Source organism: Salvelinus namaycush, chromosome 2 (genome assembly GCF_016432855.1).
Source record: "Salvelinus namaycush isolate Seneca chromosome 2, SaNama_1.0, whole genome shotgun sequence".
Classification (NCBI taxonomy): Eukaryota; Metazoa; Chordata; class Actinopteri; order Salmoniformes; family Salmonidae; genus Salvelinus; species Salvelinus namaycush.
The window spans coordinates 65,075,899-65,097,071 of record NC_052308.1 but is presented as its reverse complement, the minus strand read 5'-3'; the positions used below and the strand labels follow the sequence as shown (position 1 = coordinate 65,097,071).

The 21,173-nt window shown below is 44.3% G+C and overlaps 1 protein-coding gene across 1 annotated transcript; it reads left to right on the top strand.

Moving 5' to 3' along the window:
* The first annotated feature begins 3,274 nt into the window (after window positions 1–3,274).
* Window positions 3,275–19,716, top strand: LOC120027468 (zinc finger protein Aiolos-like). Its single transcript, XM_038972416.1, has 8 exons — window positions 3,275–3,363; window positions 4,105–4,169; window positions 4,358–4,516; window positions 13,638–14,015; window positions 14,476–14,643; window positions 15,589–15,705; window positions 16,638–16,757; window positions 18,477–19,716. The coding sequence occupies exons 2-8, from the start codon at window positions 4,118–4,120 to the stop codon at window positions 19,142–19,144; spliced, it is 1,662 nt and encodes a 553-aa protein (XP_038828344.1). The 5' UTR covers window positions 3,275–3,363; window positions 4,105–4,117; the 3' UTR covers window positions 19,145–19,716.
* Window positions 19,717–21,173: the final 1,457 nt, after the last annotated feature.

Below are 21,173 nucleotides of genomic sequence, written 5' to 3'. Positions count from 1 at the left end.
GGGTGCAGTGCAATGGGTTGCTCCTGAGAATGGCTCTACACGAGTGGTTCCTCTTGGAATTTATACTGCTGGCCAATGGACACGCCTCCTTCTTCAGGGGGAGAGGAGCTGAAAGGCACAGGGAAGAAATGCCAGGCTAAAGCGCTCTCGCTCTCTCTCTCTCTCTCTCTCTCTCTCTCTCTCTCTCTCTCTCTCCCTGACTCTCTTTTTCTCTTGCTGACTCTCACTCATGCTCTCACACAGAGACACACACACATACTCTCTCCCTCACTTTTTCTCTCTCAATCTTGAATGCTCACACAGAATTGCAGGGAAGAAATACTGGGCTGAACCACCCTCCACAGACACACACACACACACACACACACACACACACACACACACACACACACACACACACACACACACACACACACACACACACACACACACACACACACACACACACACACACACACACACACACACACACTTTCACTCTCTCTCTACCCACTCTCACTTTCTCTTTCCCTATGTTGAATATTCACACAATGAGTATCTCACTTTTTGTCCCTTTATAACACAGAATCACAGGGACAAAATATGTAACTAAAGCCTTCTCCTCTCTCACATTCAGACTCAAGAGCTGGCAGCACCTTCACCCTAACACAACGACTGTGTACACAAACTCGCATCATTACAATAGCTTGCCTTGAACCACTAACCCCTACCCCCCCCCCCCCCCCCTCTCTCACCCCCCCCTCTCTCGTTCTCTCTCTAAATACTCACTAGCCTGAACGTGCACTTGCACACTGACACACAAACACACACACAGAGAAAAACGTATCTGGAAAGCTATTATTCTCACTCGCAGTAAAAGGCATTCATATACACACAAAGGGGATAAAGAGAACCACTTCCATGCCATCTTAAACTCTCTTTCACAGACACACACACATACACCTCCAGCTAATGACAAAGCATTGTTGAAATAACAACGCTTGGGCAACCTCATGTCCCTTTCCTGCACATGGCCGTGGTTAGCGTGGCCAGTGTGTGTGTTGTGTGAGAAGACGAGTCCATTAGGCACCAGCATCCCTCTTTTCCTCCCTCTGCATCTGCCCTTTACTCAATCACTCTCTCTCTCCATTCAATTCAAGGGGCTTTATTGGCATGGGAAACATATGTTTACATTGCCAAAGCAAGTGAAATAGATAATAAACAAAAGTGAAATAAACTCACTCTATCTTTCTCTCTCTCCAACTAGCTGTGCGGGGCAGGTCTAAAAGGCAAATTGACAGTGCCGTCCACACAGTAGACCTGCCCCCACAGGTCTTAAAAAAGCCTCCCCTTTCCAACAGAGGGAACTTTGAACTACACCGCTAGCTGGGAGTGTTTCGATTGTGGGTGTGTGTTTGTAAATTAGAGAATGTAAATTAGTAGGTCGCCTACATGTGTGTTAGTGTCTGTGTATTTTGTGTACGTATGTGTATATGTGTGTGTCCAGGCTCTTTCTCATTCACAACTATTTGGTTCCAAAGCTTACAGAGGGCTGGGACGACGCCAATTCTCTTTTATGTTCCTCTGCTTGTGTTTTACCATGGTAACCCAGCATGTATTGTAATGCCTTTGTGTGCTTTCCTTCCCTCTTTTTTTCATTCTTCAGACTGGTGGCCTGCTGCCATAGGCTGGGCCATGGGCCGTGGGCCAAACCTCACTAGGCAGGGTAGTACCACTCAGGTGGGTGGTACGTGTTGTTAGCGATGAGATTCCTTCCTTCCTCTCTTGATAAATGAGCAGAAAACGACAGGGGTATGCAACAAATGTCTCAGCGTTCTGCAAGATATCAACGTCTAGTCTCGCACAGTGAATGTACGTTTTTTCTATTTTGGACTACATCAGTAGTCCTCTTTACTGATGTAGTGGGCCTCATTTATATTCAGTACAAATCCCCACATGGAACCATCATTGCTTTTTGGTAATACCTTTTGTAATTTCTATCCAAGTCTCTTGGTATAGGGGCCATTAAGAAATGAATAACAAACTATTACAATATTGGAACACGTACTGTAAATAGTACAATATAACCTTTCTTCAACCTTTTGCTTTTGGCATGTCAAATATCTTGTTCAAGACATAACTCGAATAAGGGAATAAGCCTGTACTGTAACAGTGGTAGAGAAATCCACAGGTGTCATCAGTGGAAGTGTTTATTGGTCTCCCATCTCTCGTGAAATAATAAGGCCAACTGTAGTGTGTGTGTGTGTGTGTGTGTGTGTGTGTGTGTGTGTGTGTGTGTGTGTGTGTGTGTGTGTGTGTGTGTGTGTGTGTGTGTGTGTGTGTGTGTGTGTGTGTGTGTGTGTGTGTGTGTGTGTGTGTGTGTGTGTGTGTGTGTGTGTGTGTGTGTGTGTGTGTGATCTGTATGAGAGACAGGGATACAGCATTAGGTGCTGCCTGGGTCAGTTGGTGGATAGTTAGCAATGAAAGGGGGTGAGTCAGTAATGTGCGTTCTGCTTCAGCCCTCACAGCAAATTTCCAGATACGATTGTGATTCTGTTAGTCAGTGTCATACAATACACACACACCTGATTGCTTGTCCCAAGCTGCAGTAAAGCACTTTTTGCTGCTCTGTATTAGTCCGAAATGTCCAATGCCACAGCTCTAATGAGCACATATTCACACACACAGTTTAGGCTATAGAAAGTGATGATCCCGTTATAACCAAAAGGCTTCTTGTGGTAGACAGAACAAAAGGCTGTTTGAACCGGTAGACCACAACACTTCACATGAATGCATCAATATCCATGACTCAAACAAAAGTTTATTCTGACAGCATTACCATGCTTGGTCATGGTCTATTCATACAATCAGTGGATAGACTTACTGGCAAATTATTAAATAATTGGCAGGGATACGTGCACAAAAACACTTTAAATGGAAAGAGGAGGCAGTAGCAGTCTTTGGCCACAAGGTGGATTACTTGTATATTATATGGAGCCCGTCGTTGAACATCTATTGTAATATCCTGTTTTGATAAATCTTAATCATTCATATCATAATGATAAATCCATGCATACATGTATAACGCATATTCACCACTTGTGAATATATTCACAGTTTCACTTCACCTCCATTCTTAAAATGTCTTCAGTCTAGTCTTCCTATACTAGTACAAAGTATTTCCATCCTTTCGTTTTGTCAAAAATTAGTCCCTGTTCCTTTAAGACGGTCTCCAAAGTTTAGCGTATAACGTCAACCTTGGCATATCCATACCGCGAGCCAGATCCAGTGGCGGAGAAGGGAATCTGAACGGCGGGAGAGACAGGTGAATTTAAAACTGGACGTGAGCGCTTCAGTATCAGGAGGAAGGAACATAAATTACAGGTAGGACATTTTAAAAAGAGATTATAAAAACTGCTGTTGTCTTCCTTGAATTAAACATATTTTTAATAGGAACGGGAAATGGGAATAGGAAGATAAGACTACTGTATAAAAACGGAATAGTTCACATTAGAATAGGTGCATTTAGCTATAATTCTAAAAGTCTTATGATAATGACAGTTTTATATTATTTTAAGCATCAACTATTAGCTTTAATGTATCCTCAAAAACAGACGTAGGTGTGCTGTAAGAAATAGGGCTTAACTTTGTCAAATATATTAAAACTACTTCAATGGCAAGGTGTCTTTTCTGTTGAAAATAAAATCATATTCTGGAGAATAGTATGGCTACATTGCCGTAGAAGTTGGACGTCACTTTCACAGTTTTCTATTTGCATCAATTTGGCAGGAAATGCATGTTCAGTGAACTCATATTTTTTCTTCTTCATTTGAATGAACTGCTAGGGTTGAGCAATGGACCATGCACGAACAATTTACCACACATTTTTTTGTAATTTTCACAGTTATTTTCATTAAAATGTTTGAATTTATATACGTATTGCATTGAGTATGCCCTACTTAATGGCTTCTTGCATGAAACGTCACTAATTCCATGGGAATATGCCAAATTAAATGATTTTTATTTTGCATATAATAACTGATTTAGAACTTTCTGAGGTAAATGTTAACTTTTGCAGTAATGGGTTGATTCACACACTGCCTCTTTTGTGTTTTATTTCCACAGAGAATCATTGAAGATGAACACAGAGGAAAAACAAGAGCTCAAGTCATCACAATATGAAACGATGGGTAAGAACTTTCACTATAAGACTTATATTCCATACCGTAGGCTAATATTGTTGCAAAAACAATGTTGTGCGCAGTGCAATGGTCATAAGTTGACTTACAAAAACAATGGTGGCCCAAATAACGTATACGGTTTGAGATGTGTGTTAGGCTCCGTATTAAAGATTAAGATGGTGATGGTCTCTTCACAGACGTTAGCACCGCTGTGACAGATGAGAGGCCACAGACAGAGGAGGTGGAGAGAGGAGAAGAGGCAGTGGAGAGGCAGGGAGTGGAAGAGGAGGCCCCAGAGAAGACCTCAGAGAGTGGAATGGAGTGCTCAGAACCCACAGGAAACGAGGGAATGACAGGTACGAAACACATGTTGATGAGAACATTGCCCCAAAACCATGCTGTATTGACTAGTTTACCCACTTGCGTTCAATACTCAACCGACCTATGGGATGATATGCAACAAGCCATTGGGCTTAACAGAGGCTGTGAACAAAGGTGGTCAGACGCCCAAGACCACCAAAGTGTTAACCAGTCATTGACTCCATTTTACAAGTTAGAGGAGTTGCTGGTAACACTTTATTTTAAGGGTCTCTAATAAACAATTTATAAGGCATTTATTAATCATTACTTCCACATTAATAAACCATTTATTAATCATTGGTAATCATAAGTATACATACATTTTCTTTGCAGTCTCTAATCTAAAGTGAGCGCAATTTATACTTTATGTGTACTTTATAAATGTTTTGAGTGACCAGTGTAATATCTCACAAAAAGACGGGCATGCAATTGGTGGACATTCCTGCAGTACCTGGTAACAACACAGGATGTTTAAGGAAATATATATACATGTGTGAATAACTAACTTACTAACATTTACAGATGTGGGAGCAATGATAAATAAAATGGTGAGTAAACTGTTTTTAAATGCCTTATAAAGGGTTTATTATGGACCCTTAAATAAAGTGTTACCGATTTGGTGTAAGAGTCTACTGGAGCTACTACTGGAGGCCTTGCTCTTCCTTATTTAGTATTTTGCCACAGCTACACGGTCCGGGTGTAACTATGTACCTCTGAATATCTACTGAAGCGTGCCCCGAGGTTCACTGCTCTCAGGTCCTGGACTCTATATGGGGCCTCTCTCTGTGCAAAGTTTCCATCGCACCTCTGAGCGCTTTGCATGACAACGAAGCACGACTTTTCAGCACATCAGCCACCGCTGAGACCACAGTGTGGTTTCTGGATGGAATATAACTTGAGTCTCGACAGGGGTTGGTTGACTCTCAGCAGGGGCAGGCATTGCAGGCCAGAGCCCAGGACTTGAGTTGTACACAGTTGCAGTTGTAGGATATATAGACTGTAGGACTTGGGGGATAGCCTATACTCTGCAGGGCTTGAGATGTACTTGTATGGTATCAGGTGCACACTTGCAGGGTTTGGGGTACACACTTGTAGGGTTTGGGTCTTAAACTTGCAATGCTTGGGGTGTAGGCCTACTCTTGCTGGGCTTATTGGTGTGGGGCTGGGCGATATGGCCAAAATATAATTTCACTATATTCTTCTCATTTTTGATGGTTTGGCGGCATTTGACAGTATTTTATGTTTCTGAATAATACAAGTTCCAAATATGTTTTAGGAGTAGTGCATGACCCTAGAATGACAACAAATTCTGATCGCTTTTATTCGCGATCAAACTAGGACAAAACTGACAGTGAAGTAGTCCAATATGTTGAACTTTTAAGTTATTTAGCACTGTATAAAAATATCTTTAAATATGGTATTGTAAAAATCCATACCGGTATGTAGGTATTCACAATATATTGCCCAGCCCTATATTGTTGTACATTTGCTGGGTTTGAGTTATGCACTTTTAGGACTTGGGGTGCACAGTTGCGTGGTTTGGGGTATACACTTCTAACTTGAAAGGCAATGCTACACTTTTGGGAGGGCTATGCTCTCAACCTATATGTTCAGAAGAAGATGAAGCGTGGTTGTTGTTTTCTTTTCTTCAACGTTGACTGAGAGGTTTCTCTATGCCGCTTTGTCCTGCCCTGGTTCTGGTTTCTAAGCATTGAAAGGAAATGCCTTGCTGTTATCTCAGGAAACATCTACTAAATCTTTCTCTGACACTCTGCCTTGTCCTAAATTAGCCTAACCCCACTAGGAGACGTGCTAGTGTCAATATATTAAAATATTCTACAAATGTAGAAGTGGAGATGTGGCGTTTATCACAAAGCCTTGTGGAAGTTTCTGTCTGATGATTGGCTCCGTGGAGCTCTGCTAACCAAGCTAGCACATTTGATGCCTTGGAAGTTGTGGGAATGTTCAGTACCAGTAAAAAGGTTGGACACACCTACTCATTCAAGGGTTTTTCTTAATTTTTACTATTTTCTACATTGTAGAATAATAGTGAAGACATCAAAACTATGAACTAACACATATGGAATCATGTAGTAGCCAAAAAAGTGTTAAACAAATTCTTCAAAGTAGCCACCCTTTGCCTTGATGACAGCATTGCACACTCTTGGTATTCTCTCAACCAGCTTCACGAGGTAGTCACCTGGAATGCATTTCAATTAACAGGTGTGCCTGGTTCAAAGTTATTTGTGGAATTTCTTTCCGTCTTAATGTGTTTGAACAAATCAGTTGTGTTTTGACAAGGTATGGGTGGTAAAGACCAAGTCCATATTATGGCAAGAACAGCTCAAATAAGCAAACAGTCCATCATTACTTTAAGACATGAAGGTCAGTCAATGCGGAACATTTCACAAACTTTAAAAGTTTCTTCAAGTGCAATCACAAAAACCATCAAGTGCTATGATGAGACTGGCTCTCCTGAGGACCGCCACAGGAAAGGAAGACCCAGAGTTACCTCTGCTGCAGAGGATACGTTCATTAGAGTTAACAGCAGCCAACAAAAATGTTTCAAGTAACAGACACATCTCAACATCAACTGTTCAGAGGAGACTGCGTGATTCAGGCCTTAATGGTCGAATTGCTGCCAAGAAACAACTACTAAAGGACACCAATAAGAAGAAGAGAATTGCTTGGGCCAAGAAACACGATTAGACCGGTGGAAATCTGTCCTTTGGTCTGATGAGTCCAAATTTGAGATTTTTGGTTCCAACCGCCGTGTCTTTGTGAGATGCGGAGTAGGTGAACAGATGATGTGTGATTCCCACCGTGAAGCATGGAGAAGGTGGTGTGATGGTGACACTGTTGGTGATTTATTTATAATTCAAGGCACACTTAACCAGCATGGCTACCACAACATTCTGCAGTGATACACCATCCCATCTGGTTTGCGCTTAGTGGGACTATAATTTGTTTTTCAACAGAACAATGACCCAAAACCCACCTCCAGGCTGTGTAAGGGCTATTTGACCAAGAAGGAGAATTATGGAGTACTGCATCAGATAACCTGGCCTCCACAATCACCCGGACTCAACCCAATTGAGGTGGTTTGGGAGGAGTTGGACCGCATGAGAAAAGGAAAAGCAGCCAACAAGTGCTCAGTTTATGTGGGAATTCCTTCAAGACTGGTTTATAAGCATTCCAGGTGAAGCTGGTTGAGAGAATGCCAAGAGTGTGCAAAGTTGTCATGGCTAATTTGAAGAATGTAAAATATATTTTGATTTGTTTAACACTTTTTTGGTTACTACATGATTGCATGTGTTATTTCATAGTTTTGATGTCTTCACTATTATTCTACAATGTAGAAAATAGTTTTAAAAAATAAAGAAAAATCACTGAATGAGTAGGTGTGTGCAAACTTTTGACTGTTACTGTATATGTTTGGTTTCACATTGGTTGTGGGAACGAAGCCATATGTTTCCTGACCGGTAAAACTGAACGTTTTTTAAACTTTATGAGAATGTTTTATTTTTAAGTTGCAGGGAGGTTATGAGAATCTTTTACTCTGGTTCCTTGAAAGTTTTCCTGGGAGGTTTTATTAAAGCTCTGAGAATGGAAATTATAGGTTATTTGTAGGTGTTTTAATAACTTCCTTAAACATTTCACAAAATGTTTCATTATCACTGCTAGCTTATTGTGGGTTAAATTTTTTGAAATCCAAGCACAGATAGGACACATGAAAATCCATTTCCTTAACATTTCCTGAAGCAATAATTATGCAAACACGTTTATTTTTTATTGTGACACACCATCAGTGAGATTTGAACCTATAATCTTCTGTTCTCTATCCATGGAATTAGTCCACTGCACCACCAGGATGGAGCTAGCATGTCATGTAAGCACTCATTAAGATCAGGTGTGATCAGGTGTTGTGTTCATTTCATGTTAATTAATTCTGTGTTCCCGGTCCAAAATGTCCACCCCATTATAGCTGATTATAAATTCATAATAATACATATATTATCACCTATTAGTGGGCAATTAGTGGGCACGGCCAACACACCTGAACACCATTAACAAGATAGAGGATAGATAGAGTTTTGTTGATGCTGAGGACGGAATGTAAATTTAAATCTCTGAACGTTACGAAAGTGTTCTTATGTTTTTTATGGAAAGTTTTCTTCACGTTCTGAAAACAGAATGTATGTTTTTAAATAACATTCTTAGAACGTTCTCTGAACGTTACAACATTTTGGTTCTCGGGAACAATTTGAGAACATGTTTTTAAATAGAACCATGAGGAAACCTGTAGGAAACGTAATTGCTGAAGTACTGAAATTCCCACAGAAGAACATTGTTTCTTAATGTTCTTGGAACAATTTGAGAACATTACTTTAACCCTCCTGTTGTGTTCATTTCATGTTAATTAATTCTGTGTTCCCGGTCCAAAATGTCCACCCCATTATAGCGGATTATAAATTCATAATAATACATATATTATCACCTAATGTTGTGTTAGTCTTTTTATCTTAAGTTCTTGTGAACATTATACGTTTTGAACTTCTATTTGCTATTTATGGCCTGTAGGCCTCTGACCTGAGCTCATACAACTCGTTTTTTAGTTTAAAAAAAGCATAATGTATGGATTATTTTGACTATAGCAAATACTCAGATGAAACATATTGTGCTATTTATAACAGACTACTTTGTGTCAAAGTTTAACAAGGACATTTGTTTTGAAACCATTTCACATTTTTAAATAGTGACAGGATTTTATGTCATCAACCCGGGGTATTATCACGCCCTGACCTTAGAGATCCTTTATTCTCTATTTTGGTTAGCTCGGGTGTGACTAGGGTGCACATTCTAGTTTCTTTATTTCTAGATTGGCTTGGTATGGTTCCCAATCAGAGGCAGCTGTCTATCGTTGTCTCTGATTGGGGATCATATTTAGGCAGCCTTTTCCCACCTGTTTGTTGTGGGATCTTGTTTTTGTATTGTTGCCTTTGAGCACGACAAAGCTGCACGTTCGTTTCTTTGCTCTTTATTGTTTTTGTGCTGGTTCTCATAATAAAAGATGATGAACCCAAACCACGCTGCATTTTGGTCCGATTCTTACAACAACGTTCGTGACAGGTATGGTGTATCTCGTTGGCCCTGGGGTCATCCTGATAACATTTTCAGCCGACAGCCGACCTCTCCTCTCAGGTGGGGATGAAGACCAGGACAAATTCCCATTCTTTGACTGGAATGTAACAACAACCTCAGCAGGGCCCTCTTTCTCATCACTGGTTGTCTCTTGGTCTGGATCATATTCTGTGGTGTCTTCAACTTCTGACACTTCCTCCTCTAATGCATCTTCATTGTCAGTTTCCTGGCCTCTCTCCTCACCAGTGTCATGATCAAAGATATGAGCCTCACATACAGTATATCGTTTGGTCATTGTGCTGTTGTGAATTGTGAGCAAGGCCTCAAAAAAGCTTTATATACCAGATATACCAAACACACATGCATGTGGGGGTCTGGGAGAGGAAGTGTGTCCATCTGATGAATGGGCATGTGCCTGAACTCAATTTTATACACTAATTGTAGTCTCACCCATTAATTTCTAATGACCGGTCATTTTTGACCGGGAACACCACAGGTGTACAAAAGTTAAATAAAACAGCCAAAATGTTCTTTAAATGTTTGTGTTCAGATGCCCTGTGTGGGCACAAAGTCATGGAACCTTATGACAATCAGATTAAATTAACTACATTTTTCAGAGAGAAAACTTGTAAATCGGTCCAATTCGACCGGAACACAGCAGGAGGGTTAAATGGAACCATGTAGGAAACGTTATAATGAAGTAATGAAATTCCTGAAGAAGAAAGTTTTTTCTTAACATTCTCTCAACAATTTGAGAACATTCCCAATGTCACGTTCTGACCTTAGTTCCTTTTTTATGTCTTTATTTTAGTTTGGTCAGGGCGTGAGTTGGGGTGGGCATTCTATGTTGTTTTTCTATGTTTTGTTCTGTAGGTAATTTTCTATGTGTTTGGCCTAGAATGGTTCTCAATCAGAGGCAGGTGTCAGTCGTTGTCTCTGATTGGGAGCCATATTTAGGTAGCCTGTTTTTCATTGCGTTTTGTGGGTGATTATTTTCTGTTCTGTGGTTTGCTTCACTGTACAGGACTGTTCGTTTGTCGTTTTATTGTTTTTGTTCAGTGTTCAGTATTCTTATTAAAACAATATGGACACTTACCACGCTGCGCATTGGTCCTCCTCTTCTTCCACCCACGACGAGCGTTACAGAATCACCCACCAACCAAGGACCAAGCAGCGTGGTATCGGGCAGCAGCGAGTTCTGGACTCCTGGACATGGGAGGAGATTTTGGACGGAAAAGGACCCTGGGCACAGGCTGGGAAATATCGCCCCAAGGCAGAGCTGGAGGCAGCGAAAGCTGAGCGGCGGCAATATGAGGAGGCAGCACGGCAGCGCGACAGGCACGAGAGGCAGCCCCCCCCCAAAAGAATTGGGGGAGGCACACGGGGAGTGTGGCAGAGTCAGGTTGGAGACCTGAGCCCACTCCTCGTGCTTATTGTAAGCAGTGCGTTACTGGTCAGGCACCGTGTTATGCGGTTAAGCGCACGGTGTCGCCAGTACGCGCCCATAGCCCGGTGCGCTATAGGACAGCCCCCCGAAAGTGTCATGCGAGTGTGGGCATCCAGCCAGGGCGTATTGTGCCGGCTCAGCGTGTCTGGTCTCCGGTACGCCGTTTCGGTCCAGGGTATCCTGCGCCGGCTCTGCGTGCTGTGTCTCCGGGGCGCTGGGAGGGTGCAGTGCGTCCTATGCCTGCGCTCCGCTCGTGCCGGGCGAATGTGGGAATTGAGCCTAAGGGAGAGGTGCGCGTAGGATGCACCAGATCTCCAGTGACCCACAGCCCGGTTCAACCTGTGCCTGCAATCTGGAGGGTCCGGGCTAGAGTAGTCATCCAGCCTGGGGGAGTGGTGCCAAGGCTGCGCACCAGAGCTCCAGTGCTCCCCCACAGCCCGGTCCTTCCGGTGCCTCCTCCAAGCACCAGGCCTCCTGTAGGTCTCCACAGCCTGGTGGGTCCTGTGGCAGCCCCACGCACCAGGCTGTCTCTCCGTCTCCTCCCTCCAGGTTCTCTCTCCAAGCCAGAGCCGCCCGTCTGTACTGAGCTGCCTGAGCCGCCCGTCTGTCCTGAGCCGCCCGTCTGTCCCGAGCCGCCCGTCTGTCCTGAGCCGCCCGAGCCGCCCGTCTGTCCTGAGCCGCCCGAGCCGCCCGTCTGTCCTGAGCCGCCCGAGCCGCCCGTCTGTCCTGAGCCGTCCGTCTGTCCTGAGCCGCCCGTCTGTCCTGAGCCGCCCGAGCCGCCCATCTGTCCCGAGCCGCCCGTCTGTCCTGACCCGCCCGAGCCGCCCGTCTGTCCTGAGCCGCCCGTCTGTGCTGAGCCGCCCGAGCCGCCCTTCAGTCCGGAGCCGCCCGAGCCGCCCTTCAGTCAGGAGCAGCCCTTCAGTCAGGAGCCGCCCGAGCCGCCCTTCAGTCAGGAGCCGCCCGAGCCGCCCTTCAGTCAGGAGCCGCCTGAGCCGCCCTTCAGTCAGGAGCCGCCTGAGCCGCCCTTCAGTCAGGAACCGCCTGAGCCGCCCGTCAGTCCTGAGGCGCCCGTCAGTCCAGAGGCGCCCGTCAGTCCAGAGGCGCCCGTCAGTCCAGAGGCGCTCCTCAGTCCAGAGGCGCTCCTCAGTCCAGTGGTGCCCTCTACTAGGGTCTCCAATCCGGAGTCGGTGGCGAGGGTCGGTCGCTACTCCTAAGGTGCCACATAAGTGGGCCGAGACTGTGGTGGAGTGGGGTCCACGTCCCGCTCCAGAGCCGCCACCGCGGTAAATGCCCACCCAGACCCTCCCCTATAGGTTCAGGTTTTGCGGCCGGAGTCCGCACCTTTGGGGGGGGGGGGGTACTGTGTCTGTGTTTGCACCATACGGGGCTGTTTCGATTTTCATTTGTTCATTCACTTTGTTATTTTGTATTCTTGTAGTGTTCAGTTTTTCATATTAAAATGGACACTTACCACGCTGCACATTGGTCCAATATCTCTTACTCCTCGTCAGAAGAAGAGGAAAGTCGTAACACCCAATTACAAACCATTTGGAGAAGGTTCCTAGAACATTGCTAACATTGAAATAAAATGTAACCATGGTTGAACTTTTAGGAAACATTCTGTTAAGGAAATGAAACACCAAGAATTGTATTATAATTTTTTTGTCATGTTCCTTAAATGTGCTGAGAATGTTCCAAAGCCAAGCAACTATCCTGCACCATTCCCAGAAAGTTGTGGGAAGGTTGTATGTAAAATAACCATAGGACAGACCACGCTCTCACCAAGCTCTATGAAACATCTGGTTCTCAGAATGCTGTGTGTTAGCTGGAAAGCTTTTTTTATGTCCATATTTGCAGAAAACTGCATGTAGAATCATTAGATAGGTTTTACAGCATAGACCGGCATTTTTCTCTTCGCACACTGGCAGTGGACAAAATAATAACTTTTGGGGTTTAAAGTGGTAATCAGCAGTAGAAACAATAACAAAGCCAGCTCCCCACCCCTGGTTCTGTAAAAAGCAGAGGGATAGGGCTGGAGAAATTTAATCACTCTCAAATTCATAGGCAGAGCTATGGATGCAAGAATTGACCATCCATGATATCAAAATAATGGTTTTAACCATGTTTTGAGGCTATACAGTGTTTGTTTACATGTTCTTTGTTTACAAACATTGGAGTAAAACAAGCTTATATTTTGGGTTCTGATGGGCTACGACAGTTGAACTGAGCTCATGAGGCATTTGCAAGTTATATTCTTCAAGAATCAATGTGCACATATAATTCATTTATAAGTCCAAAAATGAATGTAGCAACTGCTGATTGCCCCTTTAAAGTCAGCCAGTCTGTTTATGAAACCGGTCAGCTGAAATAAGACTAGTCAAAAATCCCCCAAATATATTTTTTAATGTTGTTTTACCACCATAGACCAGTCACAACTAGTTTCATGCAATTAGCTCCAGGTGCTCATGAAGTCAAATAACCAAGAGGGAAATATATTTAACCCTCTCTTTCTCTCCCCTCCTTCCTAGATGGGGTTCCCGTGAAAACTGAGAGGGAAGAGTATGACGACAATGACGATCAGTACCCCAAGAGTGAAGAAGAAGGTGAACGAGACAATTACCTTTATGAAGAAGAGGAAGAAGAGGAGAAGGAAGGGGATGAGGAAGACGAAGGAGAAGAAGAGGGGGAAGGGGAGGAAGAGGGAGAAACCCTTAACGAACCACAGGACCTGTCTCTGGCAGATTATGTAAAGTATGAGAGCACAGACCCGCAGGACGCCCACACCAACTCCTCGTTGTACGCAGCAGAACCCCGCAGCCAGGCAGCAGGCAAGCTCAACTGTGACATCTGTGGCCTGTCCTGCGTCAGCATCAATGTGCTGCTCGTGCACAAGCGAAGCCACACCGGTGAGCAGAGTAACACAGCCAAACCAACCCTGATCTTAAATAATGGTGTTTTTTGTTATATAACACTGTGGCATTGTGGCTTTGATAAACTTAGTAGATCAAGGTGTTTGATTATAAGATTTGTGTTTCAATATGTACAGTGACTCATGCGTTACACTTTGAATGGACACATTTGACTTTACATGTACTCTACATTTCTTGCCCTAGTACTGATAAAATGCCATTTCAACATCTGCTATAACACAGTAATTACACTTCACTCAATGGTCTGCTTTATTAGACGTGTGGAACAAACCAAGTGTTACTCCTATTTAGTCACAGTACTACTGAGTAATACATACCAGTAAAGGTACCACAGTAGCTCAACTATATGCTACATAACTACTGTATCAGTAAGTCTTGGCAGTGTTGACAGAGTTTCTCCATGACATAGGATCCTTCGGTTTTTTCCTACACCCAGGTGAACGTCCATTCCACTGCAGCCAGTGTGGTGCCTCCTTCACCCAGAAGGGAAACCTGCTTCGCCACATCAAACTGCACTCCGGGGAGAAGCCCTTCAAGTGCCCTATGTGCAGCTACGCCTGCCGCAGACGAGACGCCCTCAGCGGACACCTGCGCACTCACTCAAGTACCTATCCACCATCTGTGTGCCACCTGCGTTTACATATGTATGACCACACATGCATATTATAATAACACAAACTCAGGTATTTTCCACCTGTTCGCACTTACTCACACACGTACACAAAATATATGTGTACACATGCAAACACACACACACGTAGGTACCTATAACCTGTCTGCACACAGTTATTTAGATATACCACTTCACGTTGGGGCTGTCAGTGACGCTCATTTAAAGGAGGTTCTTGAGGCCTCCTGAGTGGCGCAGACCCAGGTTCATTTCCCGGGCTGTGCCACAACCGGCCGTAGCCGGGAGTCCCATATTTCTTTTTTTCTTTTTATTTATCCGTTATTTTACCAGGTAAGATGACTGAGAACACGTTCTCATTTACAGCAACGCCCTGGGGAATAGTTACAGGGGAGAGGAGGGGGGTGAATGAGCCAATCGTAAACTGGGGATTATTAGGTGACCGTGATGGTTTGAGGGCCAGATTGGGAATTTAGGGTGTGAGGACGGAGCACAATTGGCCCAGCGTCGTCCAGGTTAGGGGAGGGTTTGGCCGGTGGGGCTTTACTTGGCTCATCGCGCTCTAGCGACTTCTTGTGGCGGGCCGGCGGTTGCCAGTTGAACGGTGTTTCCTCTGACACATTGGTGCGGCTGGCTTCCGGGTTAAGCTGACGGGTGTTAAGGAGCGCGGTTTGGCGGATCATGTTTCGGAGGACGCATGACTCCACCTTCGCCTCCCGAGCCCATTGGGGAGTTGCGGCGATGAGACTAGATTAAAAAAAATTGGGAGAAAAAGGGGGTAAAATACAACAACAACAAAAATAAAGGAGGTTCTTGCAGAGATTGTAGTTGCCCCATTATTTAACAACAGCCTCAGTAAGCAAAGTGTATGATGGTTTGAAGTGGGAGTTTGTAGTTTTAACTGAAACTCTTTTCTCACAGTAGAGAAGCCCTACAAGTGCAACCACTGTGGTCGCAGTTACAAGCAGCGCAGCTCTCTTGAAGAGCACCGAGAGAGGTGCCATGTGTACATCCAGAACAAAGGCAATGCTGAGAGAGGTGAGAGGCCCCGGGACACTCCTACATACCCTCTGTTACACACACACACACTTCAGACACCACACATATACACACTTACACAAACGCACTTTAGACATACACACATATACACTTTACTCATGCAAACACACACACACACACACACACACACACACACACACACACACACACACACACACACACACACACACACACACACACACACACACACACAACATTCACAGGCACTCACTTACACTCAGATGTGTGCACATTCTGTTATCTACTCACACATTTGTGCACACACGCATACACACATACACATTTGCTGGCTGCAGAGTTGTGTAGCTTCATTCCATTGAGTTCATGGTCGTAAGTTAGCCCACCATTAGAGCTAAATAGGTTGTGGCTGTTTCTGTGGGAGACGTTGTGATGTAAGGACACCAGAGGGGAAGTCAGTCAGAAGATATGTAGGACAAATGTCTCAGTGTCGTGATCTGACTGCACACCCCCCAGAAATCTGTTTGCCTGCCATGGTGGACAGCCAAGACGGTTGCGACACAAACAATACTCTGTTGTTTTGTGGTCGGTTAAATGTCGTAAGTACGGCAGATAGATAGCGTGTGGTGAGGAAGCACATCCTCGACCTGCGGTCTTCCTCCTGCAGGCCTCACTAGTCGATGAGGCACAACACCAGGAAGTGAGGTCACAGGCTTTGTTATCTTGGCTGCGATCAATTTTTCATTGGTTTCTCTGAGGGTGAGTTTCATTTTAAAGTCATTTTGTTTGTTAGTCCTGTAAAAGAAAAAGATCATTTCACAACCTCAAATGCTCGAGGCAGTGGACAGTTGCAGCACCGTGGACAGAAAGCACACTCTCTGTCCCTACTGTACCTCTGTACTGCTAAGAGGCCTCTCTCTCTCTCTCTCTCTCTCTCTCTGTGTATCTCTCAGCCGGTGAGGACACCCACGTGTCCAGGACTACTCACATGGGCACGGAGCGCGCTCTGCTACTGGACAGGTTGGCGAGCAACGTAGCCAAACGCAAGAGCTCTATGCCACAGAAGTTCACTGGTAAGACCAGTCTGACTCATTCCTCACTTACAGTTCAACTGTCTCGCAGGTTGTCCCCTTGGTAGGGTTAACTAGGCATGGGCGAGTGTGTGGGCGGTAAAAACCGTGGATGTTTAAAAAAATATATATATATAATCATTCAAACAAAATTAGCAATTGCAATTTTGATTTGATGATTACTTTGTGACTAGACTGATGGTTGATTACTCTTTTGAGAAATTGCTCATTTGGTAATTCAATAGCAATTTGATTAATTGTATGTCTGTGTGTAATGGGTCTCTGATTACTGGCTTCATTGCTGCACCTGTCAGATTTTTACAATAATTTGACCCCTTGCTACTTGCTGCTGCTGCTATTATTGTATTCGTGTTTACTGTCAGTTGCATTTAATTAAAACAAATTTAAGTTTTTAGTGTATCATATGGTTGTCTGTCTAAGCTACATGTCTGTCTGTCTCTCTGTCTCTTTCGCTGTCTCTCTCTATCTGTCTATCTGTCTCTCTATCTATGCAGTACTCCTGTCCCCCCTTGCTTTGCTTGCAAAGCAGGAATTTTGGGCAGAACGGCAGCCTCATCTGCTGCACCGCGCCATAGGGTGGTAGACCACTGCCCTAATTTCCCTGCCTGATGTATATGTTAGGTGGGTATGGTTAACCACGCATAGGAATAGAATGCCAATAACATGAAGCAATCGTGGGAGATGTGCCTTTTGCACACTGGAACTCTCTCACACACAAACTGACAAGTATAAACATCCAAGTTGTAGTGCTTCATTGAATTGAAACTTCTACACTACTACTACTGCTGAGTGTTTGAAAACCGTCAGTTTCAGTAAATGAGTGATTTGTCATCACGTTGACTTCCCAAACCCTAAGGCGTTGTATCCATTTCCTATACCCAGGTCACACTTTCTTGTCAAGCATCTCCGCTTATCATAAAGTGTTTAGTTTCAGAATTCGAGTCGCTGCAAAGAAACAGCAAAGCGTCTGGCCTAAAGAGATCCTCCTATCACCCATCACCCTGACAAATGAACTGAAATCTTGCAATATAACGACCACAGGAGGAAAAGAGAGGTGGTGTGTTCGACCACATTGTTGAAAACAGGCGAGAGCGCGAAACGTGAGCAGATGCCTCCGTCTCCTCTTGTGGTGGAACAGCAGCTGCAGCAGTGGAGACTGAGAGGCCTCTTCGTCTCCTCCTCGTCTCTGTGTCTGTCCTAAATGGCACCCTATTCCCTATAGTTCACCAAATGGCACCCTATTCCATAATGCACTATATAGAGAACAGGGTGACGTTTGGGACACAGATTCTCTGTCCTGTCACGCCCTCTTAGTGTTGTTCTGTGGTAAGAAGCTCGTTTATCTACAGGGTCAGCGTCTGCCTGCTAGTTCTCTATTGTACGAGCTATCAAGATTTCAATTGTACAGAATGTGCTTTTTTTCTTCAAGTGTGACCAAGCTTGCTCTTTTGCTGCTGAAGCTCCTTATAGTTAGTGGAGGTGGCTATCTTGTGGCTCCCTCTCCACTGCACATCTCTGGCTCTTTTCTGTCAGCGAAATGGTTACTGCAGAGCCATTTATATAGAGATATATGTATATATATGGCCATATGTATATACTGTATATAGAGAGATATACAGTTGATGTATTTTTGGTTCTGGGTTAATGCACAGTGCTGAGTGAGTGAGTGCTGAGGTGTCTCTCTCTGTGTGGGTGATCCAGGGGACAACGGCGTGTGTCTGGACCTGAGCTTCAACAGGGAGTTGATCCACCGCTCTGACGTCATGGACCCTCCCCTCACCTCCCCAGGATCCGAGAACCACCACATCCACCAGCCCCTCTACACAGGCCAGGACCCTGACTCTGCCTCCCCCCACAGGGCCTACCCCATCCCCCTGAGCCGTGCTGACATGAGCCCCCTGGCCCTCACCAATGGTCACAAGCTGGAGCAGCAGCAGAGCACCGGTCTCGCCTACCTGCCCCGGCCCAACCAGGGCCACCCTAGCATGGACTCACTCCAAGCCGATCGGGCCCAGCTCTCCCAGCCTCTCATCTACAACCTGGGGCACCTGATGGGGCCCAGTCCCCACAACAGCCTCTCACACCCCCATACCCAGGCCCACGCGCTCCCCATGCCCCCCCTAGAGGCTCTGAGGGTGGTAAGGAGCGAGGGGGAGGTAGGGGTTGGGGTAGGTACAGGAGCGGGGGCGGTGTACCCCTGCGGTCACTGCAGGGTGTGGTTTCTGGACTACGTCATGTTCACCATCCACATGGGCTGCCATGGCTTCCGTGACCCACTGGAGTGCAATGTATGTGGCCACCGCAGCCGGGACCGCTACGAGTTCTCCTCACACATTGCACGTGGCGAGCACCGCCTGGAGTTGAAGTAGTGTAGACACACATGTGCACGTGAACACACACATACACCCATACATGTAGTCAGACTCCTAAACGGAATAATGCATACACATTTATACACTTACACACATGAATTGTGTATATACATTACATACACACAAAAAGTATCTCAGGGACTTTCCTTTTTGTTTTTAATTAGCACCAGTATTATCACACACAAACACAAAGAAATGTAGCATTTCAGTAAAGTAGCATTTAAAATGTTTTATAGAGTTTATTTTTCCATCTAAAATGATGGAAATGTATGTTTTATGTGGGACTACATTTTATTCTGCTTCACTAAGCCACGGAATAACTTTAAAAAAATATATATTGTTTATTTTATTTTTGATGACTATTCAACAAAAGTGTCAATAGTGTCAATAGAAGTGGTAATAGGCAGTCAATATTTGGCATTACCTTTGCCATGCCTGCTGCTTTTAGGATGTGATAAACTACAGTATGTCCAAATGTCCTCTGTATATACAGCAGTAGTAGTAGGACATAGTACTGAGTACATTTTACGTTCACTGTAAGCTGACTGACAGACTCTGCTGTACATTTGTTTTCCTGTTAACTGTGCTGAGGTTCGAAAATAAAAAAAGAGAATTAAAGCTAATGTGTGGACTGTACCTTGTGAAAGAAGTAGCAAGCGTCACTACAGACAAATACATCTTCTTAATAGTCTATGTGCAAAAAAAAACAAAAAACTATCCTTATGATCTCAAAGGTCATGTGTCTCGTTTTAGGCTGTGGTTTGAGAAGTTCACAGCTTCAAAGAAAGACAGCACTTCACAATACACTCCCCTCTTCACAACTCCTCAAAGTCAAACTGTTTCTCTGTCCTGGATTTCAACTTACAGTATTTATCTAGCGCTCCCAGAAGTTAAGGAGATGTTGTGCTATGAACACGTGCTGTGAGAGACTGCTCTGTAGACATGTTCTGTGGCTCTGCTTATTGCACAAGTAGACAGTCATTAATAAAGAGCATGTAGGATTGATAGTAGGAATTATAATTTATTGCTGCTTGATTATTTTTCATTAATACCAATGTTTCGGCTGTGTTTTATGTACATACAGTGTGACTTTAATGGGGAACTGTGCTTGCATGTAAAAGTTGGCTAAAGATATGGCAGGTGGGAGCAAAATGTAAAAACACACTTGATTTGATTTGGGGGAATGTTCCAATCACCTTATGGGATTTTGAGATCCATTGTCCAACCCGGAGGCTGGTGCAATTCACTGATAGATTTCATTCTGCTTTTGTGGCTAAAGCAGGTCACTACTGTGGTTCGTCACCCAGTCAATAGTCTTGCTCTCCTGCTACGCTATACGTCTTCAGTTCAAATCAATATGAAACTAGAAGTCTGGCACACAGTAAGCAATTCCCAAAGGGCAGAAGGTCCCTTAGGAAAGAACTTGCCTACCCCAATCCAGATAAGAAATACTCAAACCAATCGAAACTGCTTATGTCCACCTTCACCTGAGTATCAATCAGTCACACCAGTAACCTTAGGGCCAACTCACATACCTCATGACAACAGGTGTAGACTAACAGTGAAATGCTTACTTACAGGTTTTCCCAACAACACAGAGAGAAGAAAATTGAAATTATAGAAAAATACAAAAATAATAACACAAGGAATAAATACACAATGAGTAATGATAACTTGGCTATTTACACGGGGTACCAGTACCGAGTCATTGCGCAGAGGTAAGAACGAGGTCATGGAGTTAGATATGTACACATAGCTAGACTAATCAGACTCCCTAGTCGTATCAGTAACAGTAAGCAGGCAATAAGTTGACGAGCCAGCCACATATCAGACAGACCAGGGACACAGTCAGTCTCAACTCACTGCTCGGGCCGGCGTCAGACCACCAGAACAGGTGTGATTCACATCCAGCTGCTGACATCTCTTTATCTGTCCTTTCCATCAGCACTCATTTCCCCTTTCTTTCTTTCTCTCTCTCTCTCTCTCTCTCTCTCTCTCTCTCTCTCTCTCTCTCTCTCTCTCTCTC